The sequence below is a fragment of the Schistocerca gregaria genome, chromosome 6 (assembly GCF_023897955.1).
Source record: "Schistocerca gregaria isolate iqSchGreg1 chromosome 6, iqSchGreg1.2, whole genome shotgun sequence".
Classification (NCBI taxonomy): Eukaryota; Metazoa; Arthropoda; class Insecta; order Orthoptera; family Acrididae; genus Schistocerca; species Schistocerca gregaria.
This window is the reverse complement of record NC_064925.1, coordinates 312,155,235-312,175,357: the sequence shown is the minus strand read 5'-3', so window position 1 is coordinate 312,175,357 and position 20,123 is coordinate 312,155,235. Positions and strand designations below refer to the sequence as shown.

The 20,123-nt window shown below is 42.3% G+C and overlaps 1 protein-coding gene across 2 annotated transcripts in view; it reads left to right on the top strand.

Moving 5' to 3' along the window:
• The window catches only part of LOC126278385 (probable ATP-dependent RNA helicase DDX27), an 89,740-nt gene that overhangs the window by 25,315 nt on the left and 44,302 nt on the right, over positions 1 to 20,123 (top strand). For both annotated transcript variants that reach the window (XM_049978477.1, XM_049978476.1), the window contains exons 4-5: positions 10,015 to 10,181; positions 13,476 to 13,697. In XM_049978477.1, coding sequence (XP_049834434.1) covers positions 10,015 to 10,181; positions 13,476 to 13,697 — 389 coding nt within the window. The remainder of the gene's footprint in view (positions 1 to 10,014; positions 10,182 to 13,475; positions 13,698 to 20,123) is intronic.

The window sequence follows — 20,123 nt, the reverse complement described above, 5'->3', positions numbered from 1 at the left end:
AGGAACCTGATGAAATGTGCATCACATGCAGTATTCTCTTCACCATAAGAATAATACGAATATAAACATTTTGCCATGTATTCTTTCGTGTTTGCTGCTATCTCATTTAAATCCTGTCTGCCTAATAAACTACGAAACTAGAGTGAGACAACAGCAAACGCGGAAGAATATACATATCGTGTCATGTTTATATTTGTATTATTCTTTTGCCTAGTAGTGATACAGTCAGAAATGAAGCATGGCAACTGACTAGATTTTTAAATCTAAGATTACTCTAATTTATGTGTAGAATTTGATGTACTAAAGAAGCGGCCGCAAAGATTTTCGAATGGAGAAAAATTTTCGCCTAACTCCCGTTCAGAACATGTTCTATCATACGCGGTCTATTATTTGGTTCTTGTTGATCATTATCAAAGAAAGCAGCAGTGTAAGTAACAACAAACAGCAGTCTCTTGCCATTGTTTCGCTAATGAGGCGATTCCTCTCTTTATTTTTCTTAATTGTAAGCGACGGTAGCGTGCACAAAAGCAAGCCATACCGCGAGCGGCGACAGGCCGTAAACACGCACTATCATAATGCTACAAACAATGCATGACACAGCACAGTAATGCGTTTTCATCTTAGAGTGACATAAACACCTATTGCAAAGAAAACGGCACTTATCAGATCAAAGCAAAATAAGCAATCGATTCAAACCAGACGAAGCACGTGAAAAAGGAAGGGTACGCGTATAAATATGAACGGAGCACCTGATGCATAGCAATGGCTACCTAGTAAAGCTTAACTGCTAAGCTTACGACTCAAACCAAACTACTGTAGGTGTATCGTCATTCATTCGACCTAAATTGTATGTCATATTACAATGAACTATGAACCAACTTTGTTTCGATTTGGAGGTGTGGCCTAAAACTTTTCTCTCCCCTTGAATTTCGTGTCTCAAATTTCAGGTGCGGCTTTGATTGGGGAAATTTTTTTTCCTTTATTTCGGGTCTCATTTTTCAGGTGCGGCTTAGATTCGAGTAAATACAGTACATTTCCATCATGAGTAGGGTTACTAACAATCTGTTCTAGGTAGTTTCTAGAGAAGGTGTTTAGTGAAGTTCCACAGGTTGTTGAATGAATTAAGTCCCCTCCAGTGATTACAGTATGATTGGAGAACTTATGTACAAGTGAATTGAGGTTTTCCGTAAAGTTATTTGTTACATTAGGAGATGAGTCTTTTGGACGATAGGAGGATCCAATTATCATTTTATGCACACCCGTGATACCAAGTCTTGCCCAGACAGTCTCATATGCAGCTTCAGTTTCTATCTCAGTGGATTTGAGTTTCTTGTCTCTTGCAACAAATACACCAACTCCATTTGCCTATGCTTTTGATACACACTTAAATTTTCCCCCAAAATGTGACTGCTATCAATTTCAGTTTTCAACCATCAAGAGCACTTCAAACTCTGGCACTCTGTTGTGAGTGCTCTGGCAGTTAACCATTAGGATTTTCATACTTTCACCAGGTGTGGCTGATACTTCTATGTTTCCTACAGCTGTCCTTATTTGGGTTTGATGGAGAGTAGCCCAATCTAAAAAAAAAATTCTTGTGTGCACCCCACACACAGTCATCTGCCTGAGTAGCAGCCTCTAACGCGTAGTGCACACGTGTTCTCAACCCTATGGTGCAAATCTAGGAAGTCATAGCTTAGCATGTCACAGAACCTTCGAAGTGACTGGATGAGTCCTTCCATCCAACTCAGAAACAAAGGGCCATGGTCATTTATGGGGACAATACTGCAAATTGTGAGCTCCATTGAAACTCTGTGCCCAAGATTGGTATTGTCAGCCTTCTCTGTCAGTTGCTGGAATGATGCCAAAATGACCCCCCAAGTGCCTCACTGCTCTTCGATGGTTTCGTGCTTGGCTGCCACAGGGCCCCAGTATTTGCAGCATCCTTTCCCTTCCATGCTGCATCTCTATCCTCTTGCTGTCCTTTTTCTCCAACTTGGGGAACATCTCAGGGCTGTTTCTGGAAATGTATTATACATTTTCGGTAGTCAGTATCAGAATACTCTCCAATGTTCCTTTTTTCTTTCTCCATTCACCTTCTCCAATCCTTCCAACACTTCGGTGATTGAGGATCCTCCTTTTCTTCTTCCCTGTGCACTCCTGAAGGCTGGTCAACACATCTGACGCATAACAGGTGACTAGATAACACTTAATTCCCAGCCCCGAGACAACAGGTAGGGTTCACAAGTATCCCCTGGTACAGGCCAGGTTCATGGGAGGGGTGATTGTCGATTGGTCCCTCTGTCTGGTGTCCTGGAGGTGTGACCTGCGGTCTGAACTATCATCTGAGGTGGGCGCATCCAATTCTGAAGGGGGCCCACAATTGGAAAGATGGCACCATCGGAGGTGCTGACAATCAGAGGGGATTTTCTTGCAATGAGCCAATCATCTTCACAGTCAACAGCTACGAAACACAAACAGAATGAGGCTAACTATTCAAAGACCCTCTCAGCCTTCACCGAGGTTCCTCATGGTTTCACATACTGGAGATGGTCAGTCCTTCGCTCATAGATCCATTTATTATTCAGAAAGGTGTTGATGCGATTGATGGCCCTGTGAAGTCCTGCTCTCATTTACGCAATGGCACTATGCTTTTGGATATTGTTTCTGATTCTCAAGCATAACAACTGCTTGGAGTTCACTCCTCTATGGCTATCCTGTTCATGTCAAGGCCCATTGAATGCTGAATTCTTTCTGTGGTGTTATTTACACTAGGCTGCTCAATTGTCTGATTGAGGCAGAAATCCAAATGTACCTCTCTGATCAGGATGTTATTGTCTTCCATCAGGTGATAAATAAAGTAGGTGCCTCCTTAGTGCCCACACGCACTCTCTTTCTCACTTTTGATAGAAAGGTTCTTCCGTCAAAGGTCAAAGCAGGTTCTGAAGTTATCAAAGTCCGATCGTATATTCTGAACCCAATGTGCTGCAACCAATGTCATCGTTTCAACCACACCCGAGAATCCTATCGTCATCCATCCACATGTGTAACCTGTGGTAGGGATACTCAGGAGGGTGGTTGTCCACATCCTTCTTCCCACTGCATCAACTGCAATGGCGACCATCCCGCCTCCTCATGCAATTGTCCCATGTATCTCGATGAGCGGGCCATCTAGAAGATCGCTCGGAAGTTGGCTAGTTGGAAACCCTGCGTTCTAACATCTGCCACCTACAGTGCTGTTCTTGTTACATGTCGCCCCATGAAAGACATGACCACATAGATATGCAGCCTCAAATTCAGCACCTTGGTTGTGAAATCATCCAGCATCATGGTAGTATCCCTGCCTCCTCCTCGTCCCCCTCCTCGTCCCCCTCCTCCTCCTCCTCCTCCTCCTCCTCCTCCTCCTCCTCCTCCTCCTCCTCCTCCAGCTGTTCAACATGCCACCAAACTCTCGCCTCAAGGGGTGAAGTCACCAGCTACACAGCCAGCAGGCCAGAAAGGACAGAAGGAATACTACTGTAAAGACTTCCTACATGCCTGCAGCCAGCCAACATCTGAGACCTCCTTTGCTAACCAGAAAGGCTCGAAGAAGTGAAACAAAGGCAAACGATCTTCACCTTCACCAACTCGAAGATCCTCTTTGACGGTGTCGCCACATGATACCTCGCCCCACTGACCTCCGTGTCGCCAGAGTGCACAACCAACCATTTTTCTGCCACGGACTCTGCAGGCTGACTGCAGAATAATGCCAATGCTTCAGTAGACCTCATGGTGCCGGATCCTCCTGCCTCTGTGCCCTGTAGCAGTGAGTCTTGGAAGGCTGGCACTCGGGAGTCACCGAGGTGAGACTCAATCATTTTTTCCTCTTCATGACTATTCTACAATGGAATGTTTGTGGCCTTAACAAAGAGGATTTATGGTTGCTCGTAGAATCACAGTGTCCACTGTTCTCTGCCTTCAGGAAACAAAATTGTATTCTCACAACCACTTTGAGCTTTCACCTCTCTTGCCAGTCCATATCGACTCCCAGCCCCTGGGGTCGGCATTTCATCACATGGGGAGTCGTGTTGCTCATCCAGGATTAACATTCAGTCAATCCAGGTACCTGACTACCTGCATTCGACCTGTTGCAGTTCGCCTTTTCCTTCCTCACTTGCCCTTTTTGTTTTGTACCATCTACATCCTTCTGTTATACGATGCCACTAGGGCATACTTCCTCTAGCTTATTGGACAATTGGGCAGTTACCTCACTCCTTTCGATTGGTGACTGTAATGCACACTGTCCCCTTTGGGATTCTCCCAGAACCTGTCTGAGAGGTGCTCACTTGGCTGACTTTCTTAATCACCTTAACCTCTTCTGCCTTAACACAGGAGGACCCGCATTCCTTTCACATTCCATGTGCAACTGTTCCCATTTGGATTTATCCTTCTGCACTGCCCAGTCACCCATCATCTTGAGCTGTCCATTCTCTCTGACACATACTCAGGTGCTATTCGTTTGCTAACTCCTATCCCATCTCCATGCACACCCAAATGGCAGCTTATTAAGGCCGGCTGGAGGATTTAATTCTCCCTGGCAACCTCGAACATCATCTCCCCAGTTGTGATGACCAGGTGGAATATCGTACAAACATTATCCTTAACACCGCAGAACATTCCTTTCCTCACACTTCCTCTTTACCACACTGTGTCCCAGTCCCTTGGTGGACTGAGGCATGCCGTGAAGCAATTTGTGCGTGGAGACATGCTCTCTGTGTTTTTAACCATGAACCTATGATCGCTAACTGCATTCATTAAAACAGATGCATGCACAGTGTCATTGCAATCTTTGGGATAGCAAACAAGCTAGCTGGATTTCATTCACTGGTTCTTTTAATAGTTCCACTCCCTCTTTAGTCATGTGGGGCAACCTCCGATGGCTCTCTGGGACCGAGATCCATTCCTTAATTTCTGGCCTGACAGTAGCAGGTGATGTCATCGTGGACCCTATTGTTTTTGTGCCCTAAAACAAAACAAAGAAAAAGCAAGATTGACCTCAAAGCCAAGAAGACAGGCATCATTTGTTCCAACATGTACACCAGCTGCAGTTGGTTTTACCCTGTTCCGTCAGTGGCTGCCGAAATAGCCTCTTCGACATTGAATGAGGTCCCAAGCATAAAAAGTGCACCTGGTGTCTTTTTCCTGTCCCTTGCTACCATTTCCCTTAAGGGTACCGGCATACGCTGTGTATTTGAACTGCCAACGATTAATAGACCTCAACCCTTTTGCATTTGCCTCCTCCTGAAACCAGACAAAATAGGCGATGTGAGTCCCACTGGCTCAGTGAAAGACAGAACTTCAGACTTGTTGGTTAGGGGAATCTCTACAACACCCTTAATCCTCCATGGTCCCTGCCCACCCCCTACAGTATGCCTAGATCTACCACTGACATGCCACTCACAGCCAGGAGGACTAGTAATGACAGATCCTGTACTTTCTGCAGAGGGGACAAGATCAACAGGAGAGGTTAGTACCTGAGGCACCTCTGATACAGGTATTGCAGGTACACAACTCTCAGGAGCTCTCCCAACACACCATTTCATGGCGGCTGCTAATCATTTAACAGTATTTAGGGCGATTTCCACCCGCTTACGAATGTCAACCAACTCATCCTATGTTTGAGAACAGCATTCACAGTGGGGCTGCATTTTGGCTGGTGCAGTATATTACAAGACAGTGAACAAATAACATTAAATTAAAGCTGTTGATTATCTTTTAATCTCTTGAGCTAAAAATATGCTAGTTCCCTATAAGAATTGAAGCAGATACACAAAACGAGATTTCTGTTCAGGCAGAACAAAAACCTGTGATAAAAATTACTAGTTTCCTAAAACGTTTTGATGTTAATTATAGTTGCAAGCAAACTCAAAAATAAAGTTAATTTATGATTAATGCATATAATATATAGAGCTACTCCTCTTTAAGGGAAAACTAGATGTAATGCAATATGTTGGTTAGAAAATTTGCTACAGTAACTAAATCACAAACGCTTCTTTGCTATAAATTGCTCATAGATAATGCAAAGGACAGTGGTAGCTTCCAAAAATACTCAAAAATGGGCATTTATTTGTGTTAATACAGAATAAACATTAGGAATGATATATTCTTTGGCTAAACTGTGAAAAGTTTTGTAAGTGCCCAGTAATTCTCAAACTAACCTATTTTTCATGTAATTGTACAATGAAATTAGAGAACATTTGTTTTGAATGAGGTTAGGCTACTGTTCTCGAAAACTTTAAAAGGGCTCACTTTAGTTTAAGCCTACAATCGATGATAATAGTGCTAGTTTCTCGTGCCACTTGCGAATGTTTGAAATTTCACAGTAATGATTACAAATATATTCTGTTTGGTTCTGAGCTAAGCTGCATATGAAATAACCAAGGAAATTAATCTGCAGCCCAACTTTACATACTGTCCCATAAACCCAAGTAAATATAAATGAACATACACTTGCTACACTTTGCAAACAGTGAACAACCATCTGAGGCTATATTTTCATAAGAGTTTTATAGATTTTAGCCTTGAATGTCCACTATCAAGGCTGACAACTGACTTTCAGTTGTGCTGAATCACAGTGATAAAAGTATTTTTTGAAAGAATATGTCACCATTTATTCTTTCAAAGAATACTGACTGGTGCTTTGTTCTCAGTTGTCACACTCTCTATGCATCTTCCACCTCTTCCATTATCACACATTTGTGTCATTAACACTAAGGGATTTATTCCAGCTTTTCCTGTCCTATCATTGCAGTTGTTCTTATTAAGTGGACCAAAGAGTGACCCATACAATATTTTCACAGACTGTATAACGTATGGAAATGGTTCGTATTCGGCACAAAAACTGAATTCAACATAAATAATGACAGAATATGCATAAAACATCTGCAAACATTTCTACACAGCAGAAAATAAGGAATGAGATACAGTGTTGGTGTTAACAAGTGTATCAAGTATCTGCTTACAAAATTTTCTTCTTTTGTTAGCCAGTGATGTATGGACTGACTGCAAATAGTCCTAGTATGACGCGTTTAATGTCTTAAGTGTGGATCATACCTATCTGTCTTGCATTGGACAAAAATGTGCTTCAAAAGATTACTCTAGGGGTATACTAAAACTCCTTACATACCACTCACTTAGAGATCATGAGGATAAGATCAGAATAATTACTGCATGCACAGAGGCATTTAAACTATCTTTCTTCTCGTGATCCATACATGAATGGAACAGGTAGAAACCCTAATAGTGGTACAGTGGGACATGCACTCTGATACAGTGTAACATGCACTCTGCCAAGCAACTCACAGTGGTTTGCCGAGTATACGTGTAGATGTAGATTATGAGGGGGGGGGTTGAAAAAGAGAAATGTTGGTATCAACAGGAATCGAACACTAGTCTGCAAATTACCAGTCTGTACTTTAGGCCATTCGCCCACTATGGTGTCATGACAGCGGTTCTTTAGAAAGTCCTCCATACTCAGGTTCGCACCATATGTGCTATATGCAGTTTCAAAGTGATATAGTCACCTGGTCCTGTGAGCTATGTAGCACTTGTAGTGCCAGAAGGGATGACACGCACAGCAAAAGAACAGACAGTCGCTTCTCTGCATTGATTGTAGCACAGCTGACTGTAATTTCAGCACTTGACACTGGTTTACCATCGTGTATTCGAAGAGAGAAGGCATCATTTTATGCAATTTCCAGTTCACATTTGAAGAGAAAATGCATAATTTTAGTGCACTTTCTGGCTTGCATTCAAAGCAAAATGGCATAATTTTAGTGCATTATTTACAGTGTGCTGTAGCATATGATGATTGACTGCCACTGATGGAAACCAATGCTATATTATGTTACCAGTGCCATATTATGTTACCAATTTTCACTGTAAAGGAACTCATTGGATTTATGTATCTCACAATTGCAGTTTTGATGTGTATGGCATTTTCAAGTGATAACTTTACCAACATACAATTTGCAAAAAAAAAAAAAAAAAAAAAAATCTTTAATTGTTAAGAGGATATTGTATGCCTGAACTGTATGCCTTCATGATGGGATTTAATGGGATTTAAAAAAATATATGTTGTCTGAAAGAATATTGAAAAATTATCTGCACAAGATAATCCAGTAACAATTAAATCTAGGGATTATCTTTACCTATCATTGGCACCGTGTTTGAATAACAAAATTCATCTCAGCTGAAAGAAGTCACACAGAGAGCAACAGAATGTAAAATATGTACTGGTATTGTCAATATAAGCTGTGCAGTTCTGTAATTAGTATGTTCATAAGTTCCCTGTTAATGTACAGTATTTAGTTCGCTTTGCAGCATCTTGATAGTGTTACCACATTCCTAAGCAATTTCACAGTTATATTCAAACATTCCTTGAAAGAAGCATACTGCATAGAAAAATGAAATAGACAGTAACAAAACTCAACAATTAGATTTTTTTTAAGTGATCAGTCTTCTGACTGGCTTGATGCAGCCTGCCACGAACTCCTCATATGTGCCATCAATTATTTCCTGCATGTATTCCAATCTCTGTCGTCCTCTACAGTTTTTAGCCTCTGCAGATCTCTTGCAGATCTCTCGCTAGCACCTGATGTCTTAAGAAATATCCTACCATCCTGTCCCTTCTTCATGTCGGTATTATCCATATACTCCTTTCCTTGCAGATTCTGTGGAGAACCTCCTCATTCCCGTACTTTCTCAGTCCACCTAATTTTCAACGTTCTTCTATAGCACCGTATTTCAAATGCTTCAATTCTCTTCTGTTCCGGTTTTCCCACACTCCATGCTTCACTACCATGCAATGTTGTGCTCCAAACAGTTAGATTACAGACTTTAATGGTCATATGCAGATGGCATATAACTAACAGCTGAGGTAGCCGAGCACCTGCCATCCAAGAACAAGTAACAGAGTTCCTGTAACATTCTGTGTCATCCCACACCATTGTGCAGAGATTAGCAGTAGCTGGACAAGGAAATTACTGTCCCATGTGTAGTCTGTCTTTAATGTAATACAAATGGTGGTACCATTTTTGAATTAGACAGTACTCATCTGTATGTGTTGTGTGTACCTATGAACTGTCTGTGTGATGCTGAGGTTCTGCCAAGGCCAAAAAGGTCCCCATACTTGTTCCCAATGGAACTTGCATGGGTCCAGAGCTGATGTCAACTCTGTGGCAGTGTCAATATCCAGGATATCAAGGATGAATTACAACAATAATTGTGGGCCAACCTGCCTCAGAAGATAATACAATAGCTTTATGACACCCTTGCCAATTGAAATATTGCTAAGTTCTTTACAATACTGCCAAGTTCTTTACAAATTAGAGTCACTATTTTCACCACTGAAATAACATCACATACTCTCCCAACCTATGAAGTTTCATTTTGTTTCGTTCTTCCCTTCTGGATGCTTAAATATTTATTTATTTACTTATTTCAGGCAATGTGTTTAGGGAAAACATTTGTGGTTCTGGAAGTTCAATCCGTGAAATTGTGAAGTTTTCATTTGTGGAGTCTTCATACCAAACTTTTACATTTGCCTTCCACATGTCCACCTCCTCTCGGTCCCAGGACCCTAACTTCACTTGTTACGCTCCCACAGTGTCTCTCCCATAGTGCACCCTTCCTCTCTTTTGTCTCCCCGTGCCAGCGATCATTCCTCCACGCTGTTTTTATCGCACACAGCTAGGATTCAGTGATGCCAGTGCGATTGTCACCTTCTTATTCTGCGCACCTGCTACATCTCCCTGCCACGTTCCTATCCTGTGCACCTGCTATCCTCCTCCCTGTGCATGTGTGTGTATTTCATACTCTACCTTGAAAAAGGATTTGTTCAAAAGCTAGCATAGTTTTCAGTCTTGTTTATGTGTCTTTCAGTGACGCAGTATTTCTACTATTCAGTGTGTTGATATCTTTACTCCAAATTATTTATTTTATTTTTACTATTTGACAAGAAACATTTTCTTTAACCAGATGACATAAAAGTTAAAGAAAAAAAATTGAAAGGAAAGAAGAAGATGAAACAGGAGCCAGATATCGAAGTTGATGAGGAAGCAGAGAAAGAGTTCTTTGAAGATGCCCCACCCTTTGAAGAGAATGCTTCGTTCTACCAAATGAACCTTTCACGCCCACTTTTAAAGGTAAAGTTTGTACTGTTTGTTTTTATTTATGAATTTAAATTTTTATTTGGGTTTGTTCCATATGAAATACTTGCAGACTTCATACCTTTCCCGGTATTAGATATAAACTTTTATGACATCAGATGCATTAACAGTTTGCAAAAGCTTTTTATCTCATTGGTAACTGGGGAAGTGCTCAGAGTAAATGACAAGAATTCTCACACCATGGGCCCACATAGTGCTTGGAACTGAAATCTAACTGAAGCCGAGAATAAGTAACAGTAAAATCTTTAATTCCAAATAAAACAAGTCTCCATAAAATTGGCAGGATTGCCGTGGTTGTGAGACATTTACCACCACAAAAAGTGTTGTTATAAGTTGCAAGATTTACAGACATCAAATGCAAAATAATATGAATGAAGAGAGGCGCAAACGTGGGGACAAAAATAGTAATCATTAAGTGGGCTCTTATGTTACGCATCAAAGTGGCTATTTTGGGAAGTGCAGATATTAGAGAGTCATAAGGGAGGCAAAATTAGATGTAATTGATGTTAAGTGTATGTTCTGAGAATTTTTTCTGGTGTTAAGAAATGTGGTTGATAGTTGTAAATTAGTCTATTGAAAATAATGTCGAAAATTTGTTGCCAGCCTAACCAGTAGTTCTCGGGGAGGAAGAAATCCATATCTCATTGTTATAGGGACAACAAATTAATAAACAAATAAATATAAGTATGAGGACAATTTTTGCCATTTTACTTATCCATGGGAAGTGTTTGTACACAACAGTAGTTCTTGTGAACAATACTATTGCTTTTTGGGAATATGCTGTAATTTGGAGTTGGCTGCATAACAAGGTCATGATGATGTTTTGTTCTGTGTTTTTGATAAATTATTTTTCGAAGTTGTCTTTGCAATCTTAAGATATTTGTAATTCTTTTTACAATTGTTTGAATTTGGTGAAATATTTCACTGGCAATTTTCAAATTGTAATTGCCATCCATTTATCAAAACCAATTGGTATTCATCAGTCGAGAACAATGTTAGATAAGCTAAACAGTAGACAACTGCATAGATTGCTCAGATTTATTGGCTAATGTAACAAGTGCAAACTCAAATAACTGTGCTTCACAATGCATTATTAGAATCTTCTGATATTAATCCTACCACAAAAAATTTGCTTCTCATAGCAATTTTTTTTATAGATTTCAACAATCTGAATTAGGACAGATTTGTTTCTCACCATATATATAGGTGTTGAGCAGCAGACAGGCATATTAAAAAGTAGACTAAGCTATTAAACAACGTCTTTCATGATCCAAGACTCTTTCATCAAATTTAGAAAAATACACACACACACACACACACACACACACACACACACACACACACACACACACACAACAATAACAAACAAACAAACCACTGTCGCCTGCAGGCAGTGGAGCCCGATTCAGCATCTCGATATGACCGTGGCCATATGTGTGAGAGATGTCATTGTGTGAATGTACAAATGTGTGTGGGTGGGGTCGGGGAGGGTTGTGAGTGTATGGGTGGTTTTCCAAATCTGATGAAAATGTTGGCTAGTAGCTTAATCTTCTTTTAAATGTGGTTGTCTCCGTTTCTACACTGCCTCTGTCAGGTGAGTAGCAAAAGCTCTTTTGCTCCTTGGCATTCAGCAGCAGCAGTCTTGATTGGTATATTCCATTTATGCTGAATACCCTACATCTCACAATCACATTAGTAACATCAGTAAATGAAATATCAATCTTGGAGCTTAATGTACTTATCCTAATCCTAAGAAAGCTATGTATTCAAAACAGAGCATTTTCAATGTTCAAGATCGTCTGTCTCCTTACGCCTGCTTTATATTACTAACCTCACACATATCCCACTCCAGTCCCATTGTAACAACACACATGTGCATCCACCACAACACACAAAACATGCGACTGGTGGTTGAGGCCATAGAATTAGTATTTCTGTAGCGCCTTTATTAAAACTTAATTATTGCTAATATTTTTTTACTTAAAAATGATAATCTGTTTGTACACTTTGAGTCTGAGCAAATCGTTTCAAATTGCAGTTATAAACAATCCTTCTTTATGAACAAAGGTTAAAATTCTCTTCTCAGTACTGACTAATACATGCAGCTCATTCCTACTGCATGACTCAAAATATGATTAACTTTTTACGTAGTGCATTCCAAATTTAAACTCTGTTGTCCCACGAGATTGATTTTGTCAAGTACTCATTCCTCTGACTAAGACTCCATGTGTGCTTGTCCTAATATTAAGCATGCTGGCCTTACATTATGAGAGTGAGCCCCTTTCCAAGACTACTCCACTACTGAAATACATTGCCAATTATTTTACTTACTAAAACTCGTAATCATTGGCTCTGTCCCCACCTCAGCCTGTTACACTCTCCAAAATATGCTGCCCTGTAGTGTGAAGAACAGATGCCACTATTATACAGCCCAACATTGTCAAGTTTTCGTCAACATCAGGGGAAATCGCAGATGCTCGGGTCTGGGGGGAAAAAGAATAATATGCAAAATTCTCTGCTTCAGCAAACTCTGTCTTGCCTATCTTCTGCATATCTATGTAATGGCACCTACTTTCCTTCATACATTAGGTCTTGTAAATGGTAACTACTCCCTGTCCTTATCTTTGGATATTGCAAGTGACTATGTGCATTTGAGTGACACTCCAATCATGATCCACCCTCCCATGCTCATTCACCATCCATCTCCAACCCTCATTCATTTTCCTATCTTCCTTCACTCATTCATTCACTCACTCTCCTTTGCACTCATACACCCCTGTCTGCCTTTTGTCTTCCATCCCATCATTTCTTCTTCTCACTTTCTCCATCACTCCCTCGCAACCCATTTCCCCCATGATCTCTTGTTATCCCTCTGTCCCTCCTCTTCCTTTTCATCCCTCTCCCCCTTTTACTGCTGCTGTTACATAATTCTGTTGTAGGTTTCAAGCATTATTCCTATAATCTGCACTGCATATCTTTTGTTTTTTTTATCATAGTCTTTTAACTTATCATTTAAGCAAGTTCTGAATGAAAACAATAAAATATTGTTGCACCCCACTCCAATGGCAACCACATTTGTTGTTTGCAACAGTGTTCAGTTTGCTATCTGACTTAGAGCTCTGAATGCCTCCATAAGCATCAATGATATCAAATAGTAGAGGACACCACCTTAAGTACATCTGTTATAGTAATTGTGTGGCATAGTGCCACATTGATCTCTTAATTACATATAATAGCTTTGCAGTGAATATAATTTATGCGTACTTACAGGCAATAGCAGCACTGAAATTTGTACACCCAACACCAATACAGGCAGCAACCATTCCTATTGCACTAATGGGGCGTGATATATGTGGTTGTGCAGCAACTGGAACAGGGAAGACTGCTGCATATATGTTGCCAACTCTGGAGAGGTTGCTTTACAGACCTTTAGGAGCAACCACAGTAACAAGAGTCCTTGTTCTTGTACCAACAAGAGAACTTGGTGTGCAGGTAAGTTTGTGATGCCTACAACAAAATTTTTGTCCATTTGTTTTTCTCCAGAGTTTCTGTGTGCAACAAAACATTATTTTTGCAATTCAGTGTATGTTGTGTTACAAACAAAAATAATTCTAATGGGATTGAAGAAGAAATGCTTGAAGTAGAAGATACTAAACCTGTCTTTGCGAACTTTTGAGTTCCTTCTTCTGAGTGGAAAGGAGGATCGGTTGGGGAAGATTGGAAAAGGAAGAAGAGGTGTAGGCCTCTTAGTCCATAGGTTGGGAGTGACTTACCTGCTGCCTTAGAGTATCTGATGTAGAGTTGGAGGATCAAGCATATAAACTGAGAACTGTCAAAACACGATGTGTCATAAAGAGCTGAAAGAGGTAGAGCAATCTGTTGAGGGTCTGGGGAAGAATAGTGGAACATTAGTAAATGCATTAGAAACAAGGGAATCAGCAGAGATTCTGGACCACCAGTTTGAAGTATTGTCTTGAACAAACCGTTCTCACCTTGGCAACTCAGAGTATCTGGTGCAGAGCTGGATGATGGTGCATATAACTTGAGAACTTTTGAAGCAGATACTGTTGTGCAGAGCCATAGGCTGTGCTGTAGAGTGGTCTAGTTTGCTGAAACATCTTGACACTGCCCACTCAGCTGACATCTGATAGATTGTCATGCACATATACAGTGCTACGTATTTGTTGCAAAGACTATAGGGTGTGGTTCAGAGAAAGAATACAGGGATGTGTAGCTTCTGAAGGCAGTATTTTATGACATTTGTGCCACCAGCATTTGAATGCTGCTTATCTGTTAGGGTTGGATTAACCAAAGAAATTCAACTTAAGAAGTGTTAAGCGTTTGATAACTTGTTTATTTAGTCATAAGAAAGTATTACTGATACATACAGCAACTCCAGTAGGATACTTTACAAGAAAAGTATTCTAATGAATGCAATCTAAACTCATATGGCATATTTGGCTGGAAGGCCCACAGTGATAGATTGAGCACCCTAATTGAAAAGGTTTTACTTCCTTTGTGCTCACTGGCACCTTTTCTTCAAAAGGTCTTAATTGTATCTGTTGACAATAGGTGCATGAGTAGTTTAGTGTTACATGTTGATGTGAAAGGTTGCTTTTAAAATTTTGTGGACATGCCCTCATAGAAGGTGATAAGCACAAACTATCCCCTCCTCTTTGTAGAAACTGTGTAGAAATCATAGTGATAAAATTGTAAACATAAGGGTAAGTGCATATGTGTGTAGGCATTCATTCCTTCCAAATGCCATTCATGATTAGAATGGGAAGCACTGCAGCGAATACTGATAAGAGGTTCGTACTGCCACACATTGTGATACAGTTTGTTAAGTATGATGAGATAGCACAGCATTTATGACATACACTTGAATTCAGTAGGAATGAGATTAAATTCGTTGTCCAACCATACTGATCGACGTTTTTTGTGATGTCTGTAGATGAGTTCAGGCATATGATTGGAGAATTACTTCAACACTGGCACAGCTACTTTTTTCCATCATCTTTTCAACTCCAAGCCAGTGTTGTATCTCGAGTGACCTTGGGGACATTAAACATAACCACCCTTCTTTCCAGTTTGAGAAGTATACCTGTCGAGTAAACTGTGAAAAAATATTATGTGAAGAATATTTTTCGTTTTAACTCTTGGCAAAAGATAGTCATGTTCTGGCAGAGAAAGTGATTGAACTGTTTCTTTGATCTTGAACAGAGAGTAATTGGCCTGTTTGTTGTGGTTCATTATGTGTGTGTGTGTGTGTGTGTGTGTGTGTGTGTGTGTGTGTGTCCTCCTCCTCCCAAGTTATATTAAGTTCTATTTAACAATATCATTTAGACACATTTGATCGTTATATCATCCTCTCACTTCGTATTTTCTGTGAAAAAGATCAGCTTTAATTTCCCATTTCAGGAACAAGTGAGACAAAACTGATCCATACGACTTACCTTAAAAGATAGATTCCCCCCTATGGGTCTGGGAGTCAGAATAGGCCTGAGGTATTCGTGCCTATCGTAAGAGGCAACGAAAAGGAGTCTCACATGTTTCGGCCTTTATGTGATGGTCCCATGTAGGGTGTGACTTCCATTTTTCAAAATTTTCCTGAAGAGCAAGCCAATTGGGGAAGGGCGCCTTACATGGTCCAGTGTGCATTGAGATCTTTAGCCCACTTTTCTCGTCATCACATTTCAGTCCTGCTCATTCTCCATCTCTTGGACCAGGACACCTTCCTGGGTGCATTTTCCACCATACACTATGCAGTGTCGCTATCTGCATCAATGATGACCATGGACTTCTTTGCTCTTGATATCCAGCATGGTAGCCAGTCCATTGTGGTGGGGCTGCCATGTACCCTGTTGGCTGTAGCCCCCTGACCACACAGGGATCACTCTGCTGATGCCTGTGCAGGTAACTCCCCGCATATGCCAAGGGGTAGATGCCCATTCCTCTGGGGCATCGGGTCTCCTGGCAATGGCCATCCTGCCAGGTGGCCTTTCCTGCAGTTGGGTGGCGCCCATGGGGAGGGCCCCTCGCTGGAGTGGGTGGCATCAGGGCAGATGACCTGCGATGAAACGTAGTCCATCATCTCTTGCTGGTTGTGAATTACCAGCAGTCTCTGAGCAAAGTCTATCTTCAATGCCAAGAACCCCATTCCCCTCCCTGGCCACGCTACAGGAGGAACGCCAGGCTAAGGATGGCAGTGAAGCTTATCCTCCCCGGTACCTTATATGTTAGAAAGCTGATGGGAACCTTTCATGACGATGAAGCCTCAGTTTTTTGTTGAACATTTAGAGGACAAGTTTGGGGAGATGGAAGGATTGTCCAAAATGAGATCTGGGTCAGTCTTGATCAAAACAGCATCCTCTGCCTAGTCACGGATGTTACTCGCTTGTGACAAGCTGGGGGATGTTCCTGTAACCATCACATCCCACACCCCAGGGTATCATATTTCACAGGGACCTTCTTTCGCATTCTGATGATGAGCTGCGCACCAATTTAGAGCGGCGAGGTGTACATTTCATCCAGCCTGTCCACCATGGTCTGAGGGATAATCACATTGCCATCGGTGCCTTCATCTTGACATTTGAGGCTGACACACTGTCCGAGAAGGTCAAGGTGATGGTCTCCCACTGTGATGTAAAGCCCTATGTTCCCCACCCCTACACAGTGCTGGAAGTTCAGCCATATGTCTTTCTGCTGTACTTCCAGTGTCACATGTCAAGATTGTGGACGCTCATCATATCCCAATACTTTATGTGCCCCACATCCCACTTGTGTCAACTGCAGAGAGCACCACTCGCCTTGCGCACCAGACTGCAGGATTTTCCAGAAAGAAAGGAAAATCATGGCGTACAAGATTCTGCATCAACTGACTACACTGAGGCTAAGAGGAAATTTGAACGCCTCCTGTAAGTATGACATCATCTTATGCCGCCGCTACTACAATTCTGGCACCACCTCCTTGTTGCTCCTGTACCACCTACTTCAGGAGCAATACCCCCCCCCCCCCCCCCCCCCCAATGCCTGTCCCCATTTCTAAGCCAGAGAAGCATAAGTCTTCTTCAGCTTCTCTCACTAGGAAGGGTCCCTTGGGTCACTTCTTTTCCAGGTTTCTGCTGGTGGGAAAGAAGACGCCCGCCAATGGCTGAAGATCTCAAAAGCAGCTGGTCGTAGGGCTTCACGCTCATGCTCAGGGCCAGAGATTGAGCCAGCAAAGTCCTCACAACCAGGGAAATCCAAGGACCAGCGAGAGAAGTCCTAAAAGAAGACCCCTAAGACCAAGGAAATTGCAATGGCACCCACATTAATGCTACATACAAGCTCTGCGTCTGAGGATGGGGTGGAGATTCTGGCGTCCGCTGAGGATCTAGACCTTGCCAGACCCTCAGAGACAATGGATATAGACTGCTCAGGCAATATGTCAGTGGTAGCAGGTGACTCTGATGTGTAAACTGCCTTATTGAATGTTCCATGCCTTCCCAGTCTCACGATGACATCATCCTCGAGTGGAATTGCTGTGGTTTTTTCATCCATCTGGCTGAGCTAAGGCAACTGTTAAGCTTTACACCTGCTATCTGCATTGAGCTTCATGAAGCTTGGTTCCCGTTAGTGCGGACCCCTGCCCTCCGCAGCTATAAGGCATATTACAGGAACTGTAGCGACTATAATCGAGTGTCAGGTGGAGTTTGCGTTTATGTCCTAAACTCAGTATGTAGTGAACCTGTGCCCCTTCAACCCCCTCTTGAAGCTGTGGATGTCATAATAAGGACGACACAGGAAACAGCTGTCTGCAGTGTATATCTTCCTCCAGATGGTGCAGTACCCCTGAATGTATTAGCTGCACTGATTGATCAACTCCCTAGACCTTTCCTGCTTTTGGGAATTTTAACGCCCATAACCCCTGGTGGGGTGGTACCATGCTTACTGGCCGAGGCAGAGATGTTGAAACTTTACTGTCTCAGTTTGACCTCCGACTGTTAACTACTGGGACTGCCACACCAGTGTGGCTCATGGTAGTTACTTGGCCATTGATTTATCAATTTGCAGCCCATGACTTCTCCCGTCTATCCACTGGAGAGCACATGATGACCTGTGAGGTAGTGACCACTTCCTCATCTCCCTGTCACTGCCCCAGCGTCAGGTCCACGTACGTCTGCCGAGATGGGCTTTGAAGAGGTGGACTTGGAAACTTTCACCTCTGCTGTCAGAACTCGCTTTGAAGAATTGCAGCTGTTAGTACAGGAAAGCTCCTTTTGCATCTCTTTGCAAGAAACACATTTTAAAGAGAATGACACACCTGTACTTACAGGATATCACTTGTACAGGAAAGATGACCTGACTGGTAATAGAGCGCAGGGTGGCGTGGCAGTGTTCATTAAGGACACATTCCACTCCTCACCTGTGGCCTTAACTACAATGCTACAAGCGGTTGCAGTTCGGATCCTGGCCCATGTTAATGTCACAGTGTGCTTCTTGTATTTACCACCCGCTGAGCTCATTGACAGTGAAGCCCTCGCACAGCTCATTGATCAGCTACCCCGTCCCTTTCTCATTCCAGGCAATTTGAATGCTCATAATGCATTATGGGGTTCAAACAAAACCTGCCCCAGAGGCCAGATGATTGAGCAGTTGATCAGGACTTCCGACATCATACTACTGAACATAGGTCAGGCCACGCATTTTCGGTTCGTCCTATGCCATAGACCTCTCTATTTGTTCGCCTGTGCTTGCAGACATTGCTCAGAGGGTCGTAGACGACAACCTTCATGACAGCGACCATTATCCTATCTGGCTCCATCTGGCAGTTGAAATGGGTCATGTCGCAAAGCCGCCGAAATGGTTGTTCCAGAAGGGAAACTGGACGCTCTACAGGCAGTTGGCTGTTTTTGAATAGTGTCAAGGCATCCAGGATTGGATGGATCACATTACGGCGGTAATGCACCATGCCACTGATGTATCCATACCAAAGTCAAAGGGAACACCTGTGAGGCAGCCTGTCCCTTGGTGGAATGACGACTGTCGTACCGCAGTCAAAGACATAAGGGCGGGTTTGAGAAGATTCCATCGGTGCCCTAATGATGCGAATCTGGCAACTTTCCGAATAGCACGGGCGCGGACGAGAAGAATCGTTAGAGAGAGTAAACAGAGGTCTTGGTGAGAGTTCCTGAACTCCATCAATAGGTTCACATCTTCAAGCAAAATATGGGAAGCCATTAGGAAGGTCTCAAGGTGATACGTCTGCCAATAGCAGCTATACGTGAGCGGGGGTGTCTCCTAACGTCTCCAAGAGACATAGCCTGGGCAGTGGCAGAATCATTTCAAACTATTACGGCAGATTCTAACCTAGACCCAGAATTTCATCGCTATCAGGGTACACAGGATTGGGCTGGTTTTGATTTCCATTCAAACAACACTGAGGAATACAACCAGCCTTTCTCTTTGTGGGAGTTGGACTCTGCACTGTCAGTATCTCGGGATACTGCACCTGGTTCAGACCTGATATCATATAGCATGCTGCAGCAGTTGGATTTGCGGTCGAAGGAAGTCCTCCTCCAACTTTTTAAGGAAATGTGGAAGACGGGTGACTTTCCTAGTTCGTGGAAAGAATCGATTTTAATTCCACTTTTAAAACCAGGGAAGGATCGGACCGATCCCAGTAGTTATCATAGCGTTAGTCTCAAAAGCTGTGTAGGAAAGACATTTGAGCATATGGTCAATAGGCGCCTGGTGTGGGTTCTGATAAAAGATGCTTTCCTATATAAGCAACAACTTATTGGGGTTTTCTTCGACCTCGAGAAGGCGTACGATACTACCTGGAGGCATAACATTTTGAGGCAGCTTTATGAGTGGGGTTTCCGTGGGCGTTTACCCACAGTCATCAGATCCTTTCTGTCGGACAGGTATTTTAGG